Genomic DNA, 18421 nt, shown 5'->3' with positions numbered 1-18421 from the left:
TTAACTCATCTTTTCAGTAGTATTTTTGACCCATCCCTGCACTGTTTTGATAGTACTCTTTGCTTTTCTAGGTTTGCTGTGGAATTTGTCATCGAATGACAAACTCAAGAATCTCATGATAACAGAAGCCTTGCTTATCCTGACTGAGAATATCATCATTCCTTTCTCGGGGTGGCCAGAAGGAGACTACCCCAAAGCAAACGGTTTGCTTGATTTTGATATATTTTACAACGTCACAGGATGCTTAAGGTAATGCCACTCTACAAATCTTTTCTCTGTATACCTTACGTACTGCATCCAGGTTTCTAAAGCTCTATCCCATTACTTGGAGATGCAATAAGAATTTTAAAGATCACGCTAAATACAAGAAGCACAAGAAGAGTGTCATTGCCCGTTGTTACCAACGGGGCATGTAGAGACAATGAGAAAGGTAAAGTAAGAACAGAATATTGTTTTAGGCATATTTGGTTTCAGCAGCTACCCACCTTAGCTCACAAGAGAGAGGATGTCAGTTCCAATAAAGAAAACAGATCTGATCTGAATACCCAGAATCCCATGCAGACTGGCCTTCCCTATCTCCCAGGGTTTAAGGTAGGCTCCATGCTATTTTTTAAGTCACAAAAATCTAATTTACTGACATGGTTAAAAAAAATAATTTTAAACCTAATGTTTTTATTCTTTTATACATTGTATTAGTTTCAGATATACAACATAATGATTCAATATTTGTATATATTGCAAACAGTCACCACAATGAATCAAGATAACATTCATCGCTATGCATAGTTACAGAATTTCTTTTTTCTTGTGATGAGAACTTTTTAAGATTTTTCTCTTAGCAACTTTCAAATATGTAATACAGTATTATTAGCTGTAGTTGCCATGCTGTACATTACCTCCCCAGGACTAACTAACTTATTTGTTTGTTCATTTATGGCATATGAAAAATATATTTCCATTATGGTTTCTTTGGACTTATTTATTTTATGACTAGAAATTTGTACCTTCTGACCACTTTCACTCATTTTTGCCCACCCCTCCTTGCCTCTGACAATCCCACCAGTCTGTTCTCTGTTATCTATGAGCTTGTTTTTATTGTTGTTGTTGTTGTTGTTAAGTAATCTCTATACCCAACGTAGGGCTCAAACTCACAACCCTGAGATCAGAAGTCACTTGCTCTACCAACTGAGTCAGCCAGGCACCCTTATGACATTGGTTTTTATTTTTGTTTTGTTTTGTTTCTTTCAGATTCCATTTATAAATGAGATCATACAGTATTTGTCTTTCTCTGATTTATTTCACGTAGCATAATGCCCTCAAGGTCCATCCATGATGTTGCCAGTGGCAATATTTCATTCCTTGTTATTGCTGAATAATATTCTACATGTCTATACAAGATTTTATCCATTCACTTATCAATAGACACTTAGCTTATTTCCATTTCTTGACTATTATGAATAATGCTTCAGTGAACGTGAGAGTGCATATATCTTTTCAGGTTAGTGTTTTGTATCCTTTGGATAACTACCCAGAGGTGGAATTGCTGAATCATATGGTAGTTCTATGTTTAATTTCTTGAGGAACCTCTGTAATGTTTTCCATAGTGGTTGTGCCAAATTAACATTCCCACAGACACTGCACAAGGTTTGCCTTTTCTACATATCCTCACCAACACTTGTTATTTCTTGTCTTTTTGAGGATAGCCATTCTAACAGGTGTGAAGTGATATCTCCTTTTGGTTTTGATTTGCATTTCCTTGGTGATTAGTGATACTGAGCATTTTTTCATGTGCCTGTTGGCCATCTCTGTATCTTCTTTGGGAAAATGTCTGTTCAGATCTTCTGCTTATTTTTCAATCAAATTGTGTTTACTATTGTATGTTCTTCATATATTTTGGATGTTAACCCCTTATCAGATATATGATTGCAGGTATTTTCTCCCATTCCACAGGTGAGCTTTTCATTTTGTTGATGGTGTTCTTTGCTGTGCAGAAGCTTTTTTAGTTTGATATCATCCCACTTGATTATTTTTGCCCTTGTTACCTTTTCTTGTGGTGTCAGACCCCAAAAATAATCACCAAGATTAATGTCAAGAAGCTTACTACCTATGTTTTCTTCTAACAGTTTTATGGTTTCAGGTCTTATATTCAAGTCTTTAATCCATTTTGAGTTAATTTGTGTGTATGGTATGAGATAGTGGTCCAGTTTCATTCTTTTGCATGTGGCTATACAGTTTTCCCAGCACCATTTATTAAAGAGACTTTCATTTCTTCTTTTCCCACGTTCCCCAAGCATTCTTGACTTCTTTGTTGCAAATCAGTTGACCGTATATGCTCAAGTTTCTTTCTGGGCTCTTTATTCTGTTGCAGTGATCTATGTGTCCACATGCTGTTTTGATTACTATAGATTTGTAATACAGTTTGAAATCGGGGGGTGTGATACCTCCAGCTTTGCTCTTCTTTCCCAAGAATGCTTTGGCTATTTGGGGTCTTTTGTGATTCCATACAACTTGTAGAATTGTTTGTTCTATTTCTGTGAAAAATGCCATTGGAAATTTAATAGGAATTGCATTGACCCTGTAGACTGTCTTGGGGTAAAATGGACATTTTAACTATATTAATTCTTCCAATCCATGAGTATGGTATATCTTTCCCTTTATTTATGTCTTGTTTGTTTCATCAGTGTCTTATTGTTGTTAGTATATAGGTCTTTTGCCTACTCTCTCTCTCTCTCTCTCTCCTGCCGGGGGGAAAAAAAAAGATTTAATCAAAATTAGGCAGCCCATGAGAGGTCAGAATATACTCTGCCTTTTGATATTTTCTCGAGTTACACTTCGTTTTTTGAGGGAATCTAGATGGTAACTAAGAGAATTTATTATGGTCAAATGTTTATCTTATCTCCATAGTTAATTACACATCATATCAAATACCAATTTTGTGTAAACTTTTATGTTAGTTACTGAGAATTTCACAAAGATGAATAAGAAAATCCTTAGGGAACTGTTAACCCAGCAGGAGCTGCAGATGAGCAAAGGAACGAGAACATAGTTTACAATGAAATATGTTAGAGCAGTGGCTCCTGGAGCATTAGCATCTCGATCACCTGGAACCTGTTAGAATCCTCAAGTCCCACCCCAGACCTTCTGTATCAGAAACTCTCGGGGTGGGTCCCAGCAATCTAGTTTTAACAAGCCCTGCAGGTGATTCTGATGTAGCCGAATTATGAGAGTCATGGTATTAGAGGTACAAGGGATGTGCTGCAGGAATGCAGAACAAAGGACCATTCACGCCAGCGGAGTGGAATCAGAAAGACAGTATAGAAGAGATGCCAAATGAACTAGGCCTCAGTGGATTATTTCAATAGTCAGAAATTCTCTAAGGACTAGGGTCTCAATCCTTGAACAGCAGAAAAGGGGCCTAACTGGTCTCTTTGAATCCATCTTCTATACAGTTAACTAGAACTGCTTTTTTATTGCACTTTTGATCTAGTAACACATTTTGATCTATTTAAAAACATTTTGCATCTCAAAATTTCTCTGTAGCTCCCATTGCCTGACTGTGTGACATCAGAGTTCTTAAAGTATCAGGACTCTTTCAACTCAAAATGAGATACTTAGCTCAAATTCAATAAAGCTAAGTAAGGATTCATTGGCTCATGAGAAGATGTTGACAGTCACTTGTGGAAGTGAAGGAAGTGCACCAGGAACAGTGACCTCAAGGGCTAGGACAGACACTCAGCATCCATGGGACTCACTCTGTTTTTAAATTTATATCTCCTCTCCACTTGCTCTTCTTTTTCACATGTTGCACTCATTCTCTACAAACAAGCCTGTGCATTCTTTTTATCTTTAATCCCTAACACCTAGCAAAGTTTCTGGCCTATAGTAAGCAAGTATAAAGTATTTGAATGAAAAAAATAAATGAACGAGTGAGCAAATGGAAATACATGATGAACTGAGTGAATAATCAAGTCTGGCGAGAGTATCAAATTTGTGATGGGAAGTAATGAAACAGAAGTTAGAAACATAGGCTAAGGTCAGATTGTGGGAACCTTGAAGGTCATGTTAAGGGGTTAATTTTTTTCTTCTGTAAGCAAGATTAGCTACAGTGGGTGGATAGAAATATGATAAGTTCTGTGTGAAGAATAATATTAACAGGAAAGGTGTATTGAAAAGGTGAATAATATACTAAAGACAAAAGTGTTAGTTACAAAGCTTTTTCTGCTGTTTCCCCTTATGAACAAGGAATAAAAGACTTGGTTTGAGTGAAGCAGTGCCTTAGTTGACACACATTTTCCAGAAGATGTAATAGCTGAATACACTCCCATCAATATGACGCCTTTTTAAACAGTGTTTGCAAAGCCAATCCAAACCACTGATCTGAACTACTTTTAGAAGGAGAATATAGCAAAAAATATACATAATTGAATGCCGTATTACATGCCTAAATATCTGTTCTTATTTCACCTGTGTATCTAATTCGCAATAATAATAGCTGACATTTATTGTGTTTTATGTTCTAGAAACTGTTCTGAATGCTTTATGAGGATTTTCTCAGTTTATTCTTACAGTAGCCCTTGTAAAGCAAGCTTTCCCCGTTTTATAGTTAAGGGGTTCAGAGAGGGTAAGTGATATTCCCAACATCATGCAGCTCGTAAGAGACACAGCTGAATCAAATCAGGAAGCCTGTCTCCAAAGCCACGTTTCTACAGACTGTGCTGATGTGGATAAAACCTCTGCCCTTCACAGCCTTGCAACATCACACGGCTTGGTAGTCCAACTTATAGTCACATTCACGTCTTGTCAAGGGCGTTGCATCTGTGTCTCATTGTTTTTGTTTTAGAAGTTCTATGCAAATGGAACTCTGTACTGCATTTCATATAAGCAGAGAAGATACAAAGGATGGAGCCTATGAAATGGGAGACATTTCCGGGAGAGGAGAGGGCATCGTAGGCAATGTCAGGTTTGATGTTGTCACAATGAGTATAAAAGCCACTAGGAGATGGCATGCAGAATGCAAGAAAAGACCTCTAGGGAACCTGTGATCAAATAGTCTCCATTTCCATAACAATAGAGGTGTCTGCTGAGTAGTTGCTTATTTATGACCACAGCTTCTCTAAACAGATTTCAAGACAGGTGTTGACTGGTTCTAACAAAAGTGAATCTTGCTGAATAAGAAGGTCATAAATGTTAGCAAATATCTTAATTGCTGTAAGTTTATTTGAGGTATTCTCTCCCCCAGTGCATGTAGAGCCAACAATGAATTGGCAACATGAGCAATATCTTTGGCACTGTGGTTGACTCAGGTTAGTGTAACTAAATTTTTTCAATCTCCTTTGGAGAAAAACTGCATACACCAATGACCTTTTTCCTTTACTAACTTGACACTGAGATCAGTTTTGAGAGGGACTTCCCTTGGTCTGCCTATAGCAGTGGTGTAGAGTGAATCTGCTCTGCAGGTGAGATGTTTGCTTTGTTCATGAACTTGAAGCAGGGACTCTGGCTCTGCCCACCTGGAGCTGGTACAGTGAGATTGCATTCACATAGGGGAACATGCAGAGTTTATCCTTCGAAAAGACTAACGCTGTCAGGTACAGCCTGTTTGTCAGGTATCAGATTATCTACAGGGTTAGTTAGCATCTGTCTGCAGCAGCATTTACCATGCATGGGCCTTGGTGCTTTCTTTAGGTCCCTTTGGAAATAACATACTTTTCATGACTAAAGTTACTCACTGAAAGTTGATACAAATTTTGCAATGAGGAAAACATCTTAAACAATATTATGCTGGCAATAATGAGTAGTAAAATCCAAGTTAGGAGAGGAAAAATAAAATGGTATACTCCAGTTTGTGCTAGAGCCAGTGAAAGCAATTGTCAGTATCTCTTAATAACTCCACAAGCAGTGACATCGTGTTGGTAGCTTGTAATCAGCCATGGTGGGAGTATTTACACCACAGAAATTGGCAAATGCTACAAGTCAGGGGTCTCCCCACTCCTTTGCCCCTAGAAAACTGATTGTTAAGTAAACATTTACCAGCACACCACTGGCTCTGAATTTCTATTAGTTAATATTAACATGAAAATGTAGGTAATTAGGGTAGAGGCATATTTTCTTCTATACACATCCCTTTTCAAAGAGGAGACAAATCCTTTGTTTCCTTGGAAGGTATTACAAAGCTTCAGCATTTTCCTTTTTTTTTTTTAATGGAGGAAACATGCTAAAATGCCCCATTCTTTCCCCCCCCCCCCAGTTATTTTCATTTACTTAGGGCAAGAAGTGTAACAGTATTTGATATTTGATAATTTATTGCAATCACTAGGATACTCTTTCAGATATTTCAGATTCCAAAAGACTTATGTGACATTCATAGAATTGTAAATTACCAAAAAGCATGAGCTGCCTTCTTCGATTTAACACCTCTCCTACATGCACACTCATTGTGATGAGCCCCTGCTTTTCTATTTAGTATGGGTAACTTCTTAGGAATGATGTGACATGGCTGTCAAATCTGTATGTTCCACCTCGCTGATTGGCACACCTTTGAAAAACCTTTGGATGTGACAAATAAAACCAATTATTATCAGGAGGAAATTTCAAATTTCAACCAAAGAGTTATCATTATTTCTCCATTCCTCCATGTCATTCTCATGGCTTCTTCCTTCCCCTTTCTTTCCTTCCTCCTGCCTTTCCTTTCTTCCTTTGTCTTCCCTGAGTCTTTGTTCTCTTGAAGAAAAAGGGACGGAAACAACTTAGAGGTCAGAAATTAGAGTGCCTCCAGGTTCTGGTTGGATTTAAGTGGACCGGTATAAGACCATTGGGAATGATGGAAGCTGTCAGAGTAAAGAATGGGAAAAATATGCTTTTTCCAAGAGCAGTGATTCAGAGTTCTGGAAGACACTTCCAACCAAACACAAACACATCTCGGCAGCCTCTATTAGCAGTCTTCTTCATTCCTGAAGAAATTGACCGTGACTCTCCCACGATTATAGAACCATTATCAGAAATTTGAGAAAGGAAACTAGCCCAGCTTTCTTTGGTATTTTACCATTTGGTCTGTCTTTCCTCTTATCTAACACTGTATTTGTTCCTTGAATGCCTGCTATATTCAAAGCACAGTTTAAATTTCTGAAATTTCCAAGGGGAATGGGACCTACCTCGCCCTGGAGGAACTCCAGGTTTAGTGGGAAAGATAGGCACCTGAAGGGAAAATCACAATCCATTTGATAAGGAGTATAAAAGGTATGAAAGACTGTTCTGGAGGCACTGAGTTGCCTAACTGATGTTGCCTGAGCATTGGGAAAAATTAACTGGACAGTCACATTTAAGGAGCTCTTAAAGGATGAATAGGTGTTTGAATGTCCCTCCCCATCTTCAGCTCTTCATTCTATTACTGGTTCACCTCTATCATTATTCAATATAGTCATAATGAGAAACTCATATAGCATTGGCACCTTTATCATATCACCATAATTGAAGGCCATCCTAGAATTTTGCCACTTTGTTTAGGATGATTTTTCTTATTCTTGTATTTTGTGCCTATAGATGCCCGTTAAAGAAGAGAAGCAATTGGTAATACATTTCTCTTGCAAGTTACTTAAACCTCATTTTTCCCCACGTGTCATTGTGTAGTAAATGTGTTTTGATGAATGTATAATACATGTATTAAAATTTATAACTGTCTTAAAAGAAACTTCAGTTGTCACCACTATAAATGTAATTGGGGTGGATTCGAGTGGTCTGATGAAGCAAACTACCTTTAGAAAGAAAAGCTGTAACTATTAATCTTGTTCCTAATTAGCCACAGGGTTAAGAGTAATGTCACAGGGTGGGAAAGGGGATCTTGAATATCAATATACACACTCTCTGGAAAAAGAATGTCTCCATGTAAAATTTTAATGTATTCGAATACTTCTATCTTGTCCAATATAAAAAAAAAAAAACCAGACAACATGTCATGTTACTAAATTTCATTTTTTACACATATCTGCATATCAAACTTCAGAACTTTCCTGAGTCTGTATGTCCTTAATTGTATATTTTCATTCTATTTACTTGTGCTAATTCATCCTTTATTCAAAATACTCATGACAGAAGAGGATTTATTTGGTTTAGCCAAATACATGCCAGATGATTATTTAAATAATTAAGAATTGGATAATTAAGATACTTAATTAAATGAGGGTCTAATAATTTCCCTGAGTATCAAATAACAATTTTTTATGAGATTGTAGATCCAAAGCAGGTCAGAACTACATTTTAAAGCTATTATCTAAATGTAGTTCTTTATTTCTGGAAAATAATTTAACATAAAACTAGAAGAACATTAGTTAAGATAGTGTAAACAATACCAAAACTTGATAGTAGTATTCACATAATTCACCCTAAAGTATGATTTTCCAGAAATATAAAGACAATTGACCATCAACTTCAAACACAGTTATTTGGTTAATTATTTAAACTCTTAATTTGATGTGTAAATATAGAAATATGAAGTCTGTTGTGGAAGAGGAAAAATTTTTCTCTACCCTTCAGAGTTCTTCTGGCTCGTTTAATAATCAAATTGGCTTAGATTAGCAGGAGAAAATCTAACAAAAGCTTAATAACATGTATACCTCCTGTAAACATGGGAGAAACCAGGAAAATTGCATAACTCCGCAGAATGCCTAAAGCCATCACCCTTTTTTTTAAGATTTTATATAATTATTTGAGAGAGGGAGAAAGCACAAGTAGGGGGAGGGGCAAAGGGAGAGGGAGAAGCCGACTCCCGACTGATGCACGGCTCGATCCCAGGATCATGACCTCAGGATCATGACCTGAGCCAAAGGCAGAAGCTTAATAGACTGAGCTACCCAGGCGCTCCAAGCCATCACCTTAAATATCATCTTCAGCTGAAGACAAAGATGTTGGGGATGGGGAGTCAGTTAAGGGAGGTTACCAGGCAAAGCACAATAAACAAGAATAAAGCTGTTATGCAGTTTTAAATCCATGCTTTCTCCTGATAAATTTCTAAAGACTTAGTCTTCCCTCTCTTCCTGATATAGCAGAGAGACACACCCTTCCAAATGGAGATTTTCCTTACAAATTGTAAGAGAATGTAAATGTCTCTTTAGAAAGGGTCACTTCCACTTGGTTTGCAGAACTTCTCCTGTGTTTGCTGTTTCCTAAAAATAACCAGCTTAAAATAGCATGTCAAAGAGGCTATCTTGGGGTGGCAAAATTTGCTCCCCTACACCATAAATAATGGAATTGGCAATATTTCTAGCAATGTTATACTATCAGTCATAATTGTATTTTATATGTTGTGTATTTCAGATATTGTGGGGCCAAGAATAGGCCACCCTAAGATGGGCCACTTTGACATGAAGATTATTTTGAGCTGAAGGCAATCAAGACCTTTGTGCTCAAGAGAAACTTTTGCCCCTTTGTTAACTACATAGAAAACTCTAAATTGGGGGTCTTTCCCAGAATAAGAGTAATTAGCAGAGGTAAATTTGATCCGAGTGTCCCCTCTGTATGGCAGGACAAACATCTAATTACCAAATATCTCTTCTTTTTACCCTGTGAATTGCATTCCTTTCTTCTGAAGTCCCAGGACTCTACCCCCTTATCCTCAGTTTAGAATAACATATATACCTCATTTTGCCTGTCTTTAGAATTTCCATGACTATGTGGATTCTCTGTACATATGCTATTTGATTTTCTCCTCTTAATCTGTTTCCTGTCAATTGATTTTTAGTCCAGCCAGAAGGACCTCAAAGGGGACAGGAATTCTTGATCCCCAATAATATACAACCAAATGTCAAGTTTAATGAATTAAATCATTTTGTAAATTTCTCTTTAAGTAAATTTAAAAGATGTAAGCAGTATTTGAATGGATATTGGGGTGCCTAAGAGGTTCATTCAGTTAAGCATCTGCCTTCAGCTCAGGAATCCTGGGATCCAGCCACATCCGGCTCCCTGCTCAGTGGGGAGCCTACTTCTCCCTCTGCCTGCTACTCCCCCTACTTGTGCGCACGCTCTCTCTCTCTCTCACTCTATCTTAAAAGAAGAAATAAAATCTTTTTTAAGAAAAGTGGTATTTAAATGGATATATAAAATCTTGATTTAAAAAATGATTGTTTTATAAGCTAAATCTCTGGGGTTTTAGGTCATTGAAATCTCTGTTTGAAATCTCTCAACAGTAATTTAGTAAAGCAAGCAAATCAAACATACAAACCAAGCAAATACTGCTGTGCCTACCTGATCACCCCTCTCTGATCTTCCTGAACCCAGTGTTCTTAAGAATATAGGCCGAATTAGAATTGTCAAACAGCACAATTACAACCCTTGCAAATGTCTCAGTTCTTCAGACTAAATTTTCCACTATTCTATTCATGTCCTTAGCAGATAGGCTCACATTAGGAGTCGTACTTCTTAGTAATAATATGACATTTCTCTTTGCCAAAGAAACTCTTTTTTCTTATCAATCAACACATAAATATTGACTACCTGCTTTGGGCTCAGCCCTGGGATAATTATTAAGGATACATGAATAAGACTAACATGGAGGAAGAAAAATCAATGAAGGTAACAGAAGAATAATTTTTATTATATCAAGAGGACTGTATTTGCTTGTTTTTCTGTATCAGTCAGTATGTAACTTGAGTCCTAAACAACAACAACAAAATTCCCAAGAATGACTTTGTCAAGAATTTTTAAAGCATCCTTATGTTTGTTTGTTTTTTGAGGTGTAATTGACACATTAGTTTCATTACAACATAGTGATTGATATTTGTAGACATTGTGAAATGATCACCACAGTTAGTCTGGTTACCATCTGTCAGCTTATATAGTTAACAAAGATTTTTTTTCTTGTGTGAGACCTTTTCAGATTTACTCTCTCAGCATCCTCCTATTTAAAAGTAATCTGTGTATGGCTTTAATTGGAAGTAGTTTATTTTTAACTACATCTTATGTCACTGAAAATTTTTTTCCAAAAAACTTTGCTATCATCATAGAACTATTAAAAAATTTGTAATTCATCATGATAAATAAAATGAGCTGGTTGATATATTTGGATAAAGCCCAGATGACTTTGTTGCTATCCTGTGGTTAAAATCTGTGCCTGTTTTGGAGTCGCAGACCATGTGAGCATCATATGATTTTACTCTAAGCCTTAAGCATCTTCATCAATCCTTGTCTGGCATCCGAGACGTCTCCTTTAAGTGTCAAGAAGGTCTACTCAAGTTCCAGTGGCTCCCGGGTATATTTTAAAAAGTAGTTTGCTGTTTATAATTGATTCAGAATGGAATTTGGCATTCTACCTTGAACAACCAGCTAAATCCAAAGGAAGTGACTGTTACCTACCAACCAGATGATTGCTGGCTTCATTGATTATTCAGAATGTTTTTGGAGGGTCCAAAAAAATGCAGGAAAGCAAAACCAAAGGATTTTTAAGGATAGATTTTCTCCTCCTCTGCCTTCTGGTTTCTTGATGTGTAACAGATGCTGACATACTTTTGTTTGGTTAATGTTCCTTGTCCTGGAAGGAACAAGACATGTAGATGGGAGAGCTTTGTTCTACCTCCCAATGCTGCTTCTGTTAGCAGACCAAACAGTTGACTTTGACTGATGTTTGCAGATACCTCCAGGAACTGATGTTGACTTTAGGGTAACAGACAAGCCCTTTTCTTGGCAAAGAGTTTTTGTTCCTCTGCCAGTTCAAATGAGGCTCACCTTTTGTTGTGGGCCATAACAATCTGCCTCTGCCGCTTTCTCTGGGGTAATCACAGACAAGGCCCAACTGTCTGATAGATATCAGCTGAGAGACAAACAAAAGCCCAGACCTAAATCTCAAATAACAAGAGGAAGAAGGATGCCTCCTTATCTACCAATCTCTTATCAAGTGCCTGTTGGGTCTTAGAATGGACTCTGACCGAGCACTTAGTGGACTGGGGCCTTATCGCACGGTATGATACCCTATACTAGAACTCCTATAGTTGTTGGTGAACGTGAAGGTGTACTTACAGTATTTGTTAAACCATCGAGATGATCCCTCTGTCAGCTAGCTAGACCTTGAAGACTGGCCCCATAGGCAGTAGGTCTTGCATGTGATACACATGTAAACTGTTAGTAGGAAACTAACCTATTATCAGTAGATATCGCCCCATTTAAAAAAAAATAATCTCTGCCTCTTAGAATTACTTGGTGGTGAAGTGTCTTGAAAAGATTCACTTTAACCATATTATCGTGTTGTCTGCCATTCTCATCTGGTAAGTAATTATAGCCTTTAACTTTATTTGTTTTAATTCCAGTATAGTTAACATGCAGTGTTCGTTTCTCCAAGCTAGTTGACCATACACCACACACAGAGCTTTGGACATTCTGTGCTGTAACAAACCTCCTTTTGGTGCTGGCCAGCCAGCTGTAACAGCATGCCTACACGCAGCCACACACACTTAACTTTTTATGGAAGGGCCAGTAAAAATCCTACTAGAAGCAGGTAATTACGATTTTAAACAAGAGTCACAGGTCAGGATTCCAAATGAAATTTTAGCATGCCCTAATTTGGAGAATTTTGTGAAAATTACAGATAACGGTATTTGTAAAGTGCCTGCTATAATGTCTATCACACACACTAAGTTGCAGTTGTCTTTATCATTTGACATTGTCCATTCTTTGGTTTGCCCTATAAATTTAAGGTTTAGTCACCCTGTCATTAATCTTAACGAAGACATTCCATTCTTCTTTTAATTATAGCAAGGTCCTGGGTGTTTGGTTTTCTTTTCTCCTTTTCATAATAACACTCAGGAATGTGTGAGATAAGTGGTCCTAGAGAGTCATGAATCATTGATTTGCATTTAGATTAAACACCTGAATCTTCCTAAATCTGTAAAGTTTTGTTCAGAGACATACAGAGGTTCAGATTCTATTTTGCCCACCCTTTGCAAGTCCTATTACTAGAAAAATTCTTCTTCATGTCAAGCATAAGTAATTGATCAAGCTGTTGTCCTCCTATTCTGGCTCAGGGAAGGTGAAGAGCTCCAGAAGAATCCTGCCTTTGTGTGAAGAGTTTATACTCCCCACTTCTCCCTTCTCGGGAGGCCTGGGCCACCAGCCTCCAACCCCGGTCCAAGGATCTGGTTTTTAAAATTCAGTGTACAATGACATATATATTTTAGCTTCCTGGAAGTTGCCCACATATTTACTCAGACTTTGGCTAGATTATACCTCTGGAAGTAAAGCCATCATCTAATTGAGTTAAAATTATAGACACTAAATTAAACATTTCTAATATATTCACTGGTAGCTCTGATAATCAATTTTTATTGAGTAGTGTGTTTGCTCATTCTCTTTTACTTTTCAATAAGATAATTGTTTCCATATATTGATATTTGATATTGTTTCATTTGTAACTTGGGGAGATTTTTCATATGAAACCTCTTTTGGGCTATATATAGGAAATAGTTATAAATAAATATTTCTCAGGATTTGAGAGAGACATTGTAAAAGCTTCCATTCTGCCTAAGATTAGCCATGGTAATTCTCTGATTCCCACAAACTTAAGTAGTACTGGCTGTTGAAAAAAATATTTTAGTGCCTTAAGATATATCACTTTAATAATTACTGCTTATTTTCGGAGTGGTACAATAGCAAATTCCTTTCTGACTAGTGACTTCTATTCATGGATATAGCGCTATAAAATAATCCACCCTTATCGTTCATATTTCTGGCCAGTTGAGTAAGGTAGGAACTATGTTTGATATGCAGGAGCAAATACTGAAGCAGTGGGGTTGCACTTTCTGTCAACAAAGGTATCAACTGCCAGAAAACCCTGATAAGTCCCATTTCAAGCAAGTAGAGTCTGGATAATACCAGACTACGAGACAAGAGTCCGTGCTTGTGAACTGGCAGTACCGCCAAAGCGAATTACCGTTCGCACCCAAAATAAACACCCTGAAGTTTTTAACAAAGCTAGGTCATCCATCTGCAAGGTATGTGGCGGGTTTAGCTAGTGAGAAACCTTTTGATTTGTCAAAGCAGTTTTAAACTACTGCCATTTCTCCAAGCCAGAGGTTGAAAAGGTCAAGGGGAAGCTTTAAAACATGTGATAACGTTGTCTTGGAGTTGGGGGACATATGGTATTTGCTAAGCAAATGGCAGGGTGAATGAATGTTGACGAGGTGTGCTCTGTTCTGGAGTCGCCCCTGAGAATAGCATAAAGAACAGCTCTCCTGTTCTGACTTGACCACTACTATGCTGTCACCGGGGAAAGTAACTTCAACTCTTTGCACCTCCGTTTCTCCATGTGTAAAATAAGATGACTGGAAAAGACGCTTTTTTCAGTCTCTGTCAGGCTTCTTCAGAGAATAGATACAGGATCTTGGTTCAAATGATCGTTTCTTGAGAAACAAACTGTAGTAAAAATGGTTCGATTTACATTTTATAAACCCATGCATTATCTTTTTTTAATGGACAAAGCATCAGTTTTTCAGGTACGGTAAAAATTAAATAAGAGGTAAAAATTAAATAAGGTAAATCTTTAATTGGAATAGTCAAATGAAAACCAAAGTCACAAAGGATTTTGTTAAAATTAAAAGTTCATTGTATCAATCCACAACCATTAAATTGTTAGTATAGCCTTAGTTTAAATATATTAGTCTCATCTCCTCAACTATTAGGTTGAATCATGAAACTGCATTTCTGTGGGTTTAAAACAGTCTTCTATCATCGAGTTCATCCTATAGATGTGATTTTCATGGGAGCGGGGTACAATGCTATGTGTTCCTTTCTTGATACCATGCTGGGTACATTTGTTCTCTGATGTAGTATGTATTGAAAGCAGTATTTTGGGGCAGAAAGGCTTTTTGAAATCACTTAATGCAATATATTATTTTAAAGATGAAGAAAATTAGACCCAGAAAGTTCTCAGAATTGTAGTTCTTTTGATGTTCAGAATGACAGAGACATTATAAACAAAAACTTTTGAATATACTTTGAATACGTATCAGTTTTAAAAAAATACTGGTCTGATACATTTTATAGGAATAGTTCTTAGCAATTAAAGTTAACAAAGGCAATAAGTAAGGATGGTTCTCAAAATTCTAAAAATCTGAAGGTGCTGTTCTTTTGCCATTTTTGTTGACAGAGGTATTAACCTTTTTTGAGGAAAAATTTTTTTGATTGTTAATGCTACAAAATCTTAATCCAAAGGACCATCATCGTCATCACCATCATCATACTAGAATATAAACATGATCTGAATATGAAATTTGATCCCCAAATAAATTACTTTGCTGTATTTGATAAGTTTCAATTCTCTATAAGGAAGCAGCCTCCACTTGTAGATGTAGTTACTATTTATAGAAAGGTGTCATGGCCTCGCAAAATTAGAAATAGACTAAGTGCAAAGATATTTAAGGTCGTGCTTTTGACTAAGGTCCTACACACTGTGGAACTTTGCATTCTTGTCACATCTCTCTGCCATTTTAATTATAGAATCATCACATTTTAGAAAATCTGGTTTGATATTTATCAATAATTGTTTACACTGAAAGCTATAAAACCCCAAAATAATAGAGTCCAACATCACGTCTTTACAAATGAGGAAACTGAAGCCCAGAGAATTTAAGTCATTTTAAGTTACTTAGAGTTAAGACACCAAACAGGTTGGGACTTGGGCATCTAGTATACTGCTACATTGAATGTGTCATTTAGTCTTTTAGTTGCAAAGTGTTTGCTTCATATTTACCCTCTCAAAAACAGATTGCAGATTAAGGAAATGATGTTGTGACCTTGGTGCTTGGAGTGAAGTAGACAGAAAGGTTTTATTGACACGATGGCATACTATAGGAATATAGCGAGAGGTTGTGTCCAGATATGATGACCGTCGGGCAATTGATAATGAACTGACCCCAGGACTTGTCTGCCATGCTTTTACAAATTTGTCAGTTTTCCAAACACTTGGAAGAAGCATCAATCAAATAAAGCTTTGAAACAAAGGCCTATTAGATACGCAGCTAAAGTCTTATGGTTGGTTGTCTGTTTTTCCTGATAGAAACATGAGTTCAGCAGGCCCTGATGGGAGGAAAGTGATGAGAAGGTGTGACGGACTGATCGACTCCCTGGTCCATTATGTCAGAGGAACCATTGCAGACTATCAGCCAGATGACAAGGTGATTCGTGTGTTAAATACCTCTCATTTGAATTACTTACTTTGTCTTACTAAGACTCCTCAGAGAATTCTGGAAGCATTCTGTTTGGGTTTAGCTTTATTCATTAACTCACTTGCTAAGCTTAAGATTTCCCATCTATGCTTAGAAATATTAATATCTACCTAACCCCATTTTTCTCTCTACTTTCCAGACTCAAATTTACAACTACCTGTTTAACAACTCTGTGTAGATATTTGAAAGGAGCCCAAGTGCTCCATGTGCAGTAATGAACTTAAATTCATTTCTTCCCTTATTCCCAAACTTACTCCTTCTCTGAATAATCCTTCTTAATAATTATCCCCATCCACCAAATAAAAGCAGAAATCTGCATAATCTCCAACTGCCTGCCTTCCTTCACATCCTGTACCTATCAGGCAGCAAACCGTGTGCGTTCCATCTTGGAAACACCCCCCAGTTGGCTCACTCCTCCTCCCTGGTGCTGCTCCTACTGCCCTGGGTTGTGTATCTTTCATATTACCCGTGCAGTAGCCTCCTGACTGGTCCTACAAACAGTTCTTCTGGTTTCCAGCTCCACGTGGCTACTAAATTACGTATCTTAAAATATGGAATCATCGGAACACACTCTTAAAAGTAAACTAGAAAGGCTCTCCGGTGGTTTGAGGAATTCAGCCTCTACTTCTTAGCATTGTGCTCATGACCATTCATGATCTAGCCACACTCATTGGACTCCCCTGGGCACAGTCGAGCACACCCCACGGCATCCACTAAACTGTAAAATCTTAAGGCGTAGGAAGTCCTGGGATAGCACACCTGCAAAGGGATGTCTATATGTGTATGATCACTGCTCACGTCCTATTTTCTCAGGCCACGGAGAACTGTGTGTGCATTCTTCATAACCTCTCCTACCAGCTGGAGGCAGAGCTCCCAGATAGATATTCGCAGAGTATCTATATTCACAACCGGACCATGCAGACTGACAACAACAGAAGTATTGGGTGTTTTGGCAGTCGAAGCAGGAAAATAAAAGAGGTATATGGAGGACTTTGAAAGAAAAATTATGTATATGTGTATTTCTGAGTACTTAGTATATGTCAGGCGCTTTTTTAAGTTGTTTTAATCCTTACATCAACCTTAAGAGGTGTGTATTATTATCCTCATTTATTGACAAGGAAACAGAAGTACAGAATGGCTAATTAATTTTCCCAGAAAAATCCAAGAAATTAGTAGAGGGGACAGAATTCAATCCCAGGCAGTCTGTCTCCAGATTTGCACTGTTAGCCACCATATCATACTGCTATCTGCTCTATAAGTTAGGAAATAAGCTTAATGCAGCATAGCCAATGGTGTATAAATTGCTTAACATTAAAAGCAACCCTGATGTTTGGCTCTGGGTATCCTAAAAGTATATCCATACAAAGGAATACTGTCCATACTGGCATTCCATGAAAACTGGAAGAATGTTACCTCTCCTATTCCTCAGACTATCATGGTACATATTTGTGAACTTGGAGAGCAACTGGTAAATTTAGAATCCTGATGTTATCCCAGACAACTTAACAAGACTGAGGGAAGAGGCCTGTTTTTCTTATCTCCACAGTGGTTGTGACTAATTTAGCTTTTAGCTTAACAGCAGCCTGAAAACTATTCTAGAACAGTCTATCCTTCATGCTTGAGTTTTCTCTTACTATGAAATGTAAAGTTGGGGTGTTGTTAAGGAGAAATAGACATTATGAGCTAAAAGTCAACTGATTGGAAATCATACATATTTGTTTTTTCATTTCCATATCAGGGGCTTGTTATTATGCAAATTGTCAGTCTCTCTAGACTAGATGGTATTTCTGGTCCCTTAGTTTGGGTACGGAATTGTAGAAATCACTTGAAGGCATTAATTCTGGATTTCACTGTGTATGTGGTTAGCAATATCAGGACATGCCAATGCCAGAAGAAAAGAGCAACCCGAAGGGTGTGGAATGGCTGTGGCATTCCATCGTGATACGGATGTATTTGTCCTTGATTGCCAAGAGTGTCCGAAACTACACTCAGGAAGCGTCCTTGGGAGCTCTGCAGAATCTCACAGCAGGAAGTGGACCAGTGAGTATCACCCTGTTCTTCTGCTTTTTAAAAATAATGACATTGTAGGACATACGTATCTACATTAGGTTCAGAGATGAGACAGTGAAGTAAGAGCAAAAGTTTTCTCTCTTTAGTCAAGACAGTTCTCAGTAATTGCCAGCAAGACATCCAGCTTTCTAGGACTTTCAGCCTCCATT

The 18421-nt window shown here is 37.5% G+C and overlaps 1 protein-coding gene across 3 annotated transcripts in view; it reads left to right on the top strand.

Moving 5' to 3' along the window:
• Positions 1-18421, top strand: part of PKP2 (plakophilin 2) — a 91348-nt gene that overhangs the window by 50822 nt on the left and 22105 nt on the right. For all 3 annotated transcript variants that reach the window (XM_034645236.1, XM_034645237.1, XM_002916585.4), the window contains 4 exons: positions 72-249; positions 16034-16151; positions 17016-17180; positions 18069-18242. In XM_034645236.1, coding sequence (XP_034501127.1) covers positions 72-249; positions 16034-16151; positions 17016-17180; positions 18069-18242 — 635 coding nt within the window. The remainder of the gene's footprint in view (positions 1-71; positions 250-16033; positions 16152-17015; positions 17181-18068; positions 18243-18421) is intronic.

Source organism: Ailuropoda melanoleuca, chromosome 16 (assembly GCF_002007445.2).
Source record: "Ailuropoda melanoleuca isolate Jingjing chromosome 16, ASM200744v2, whole genome shotgun sequence".
Classification (NCBI taxonomy): domain Eukaryota; kingdom Metazoa; phylum Chordata; class Mammalia; order Carnivora; family Ursidae; genus Ailuropoda; species Ailuropoda melanoleuca.
This window is presented reverse-complemented; position numbering and strand designations above follow the sequence as displayed.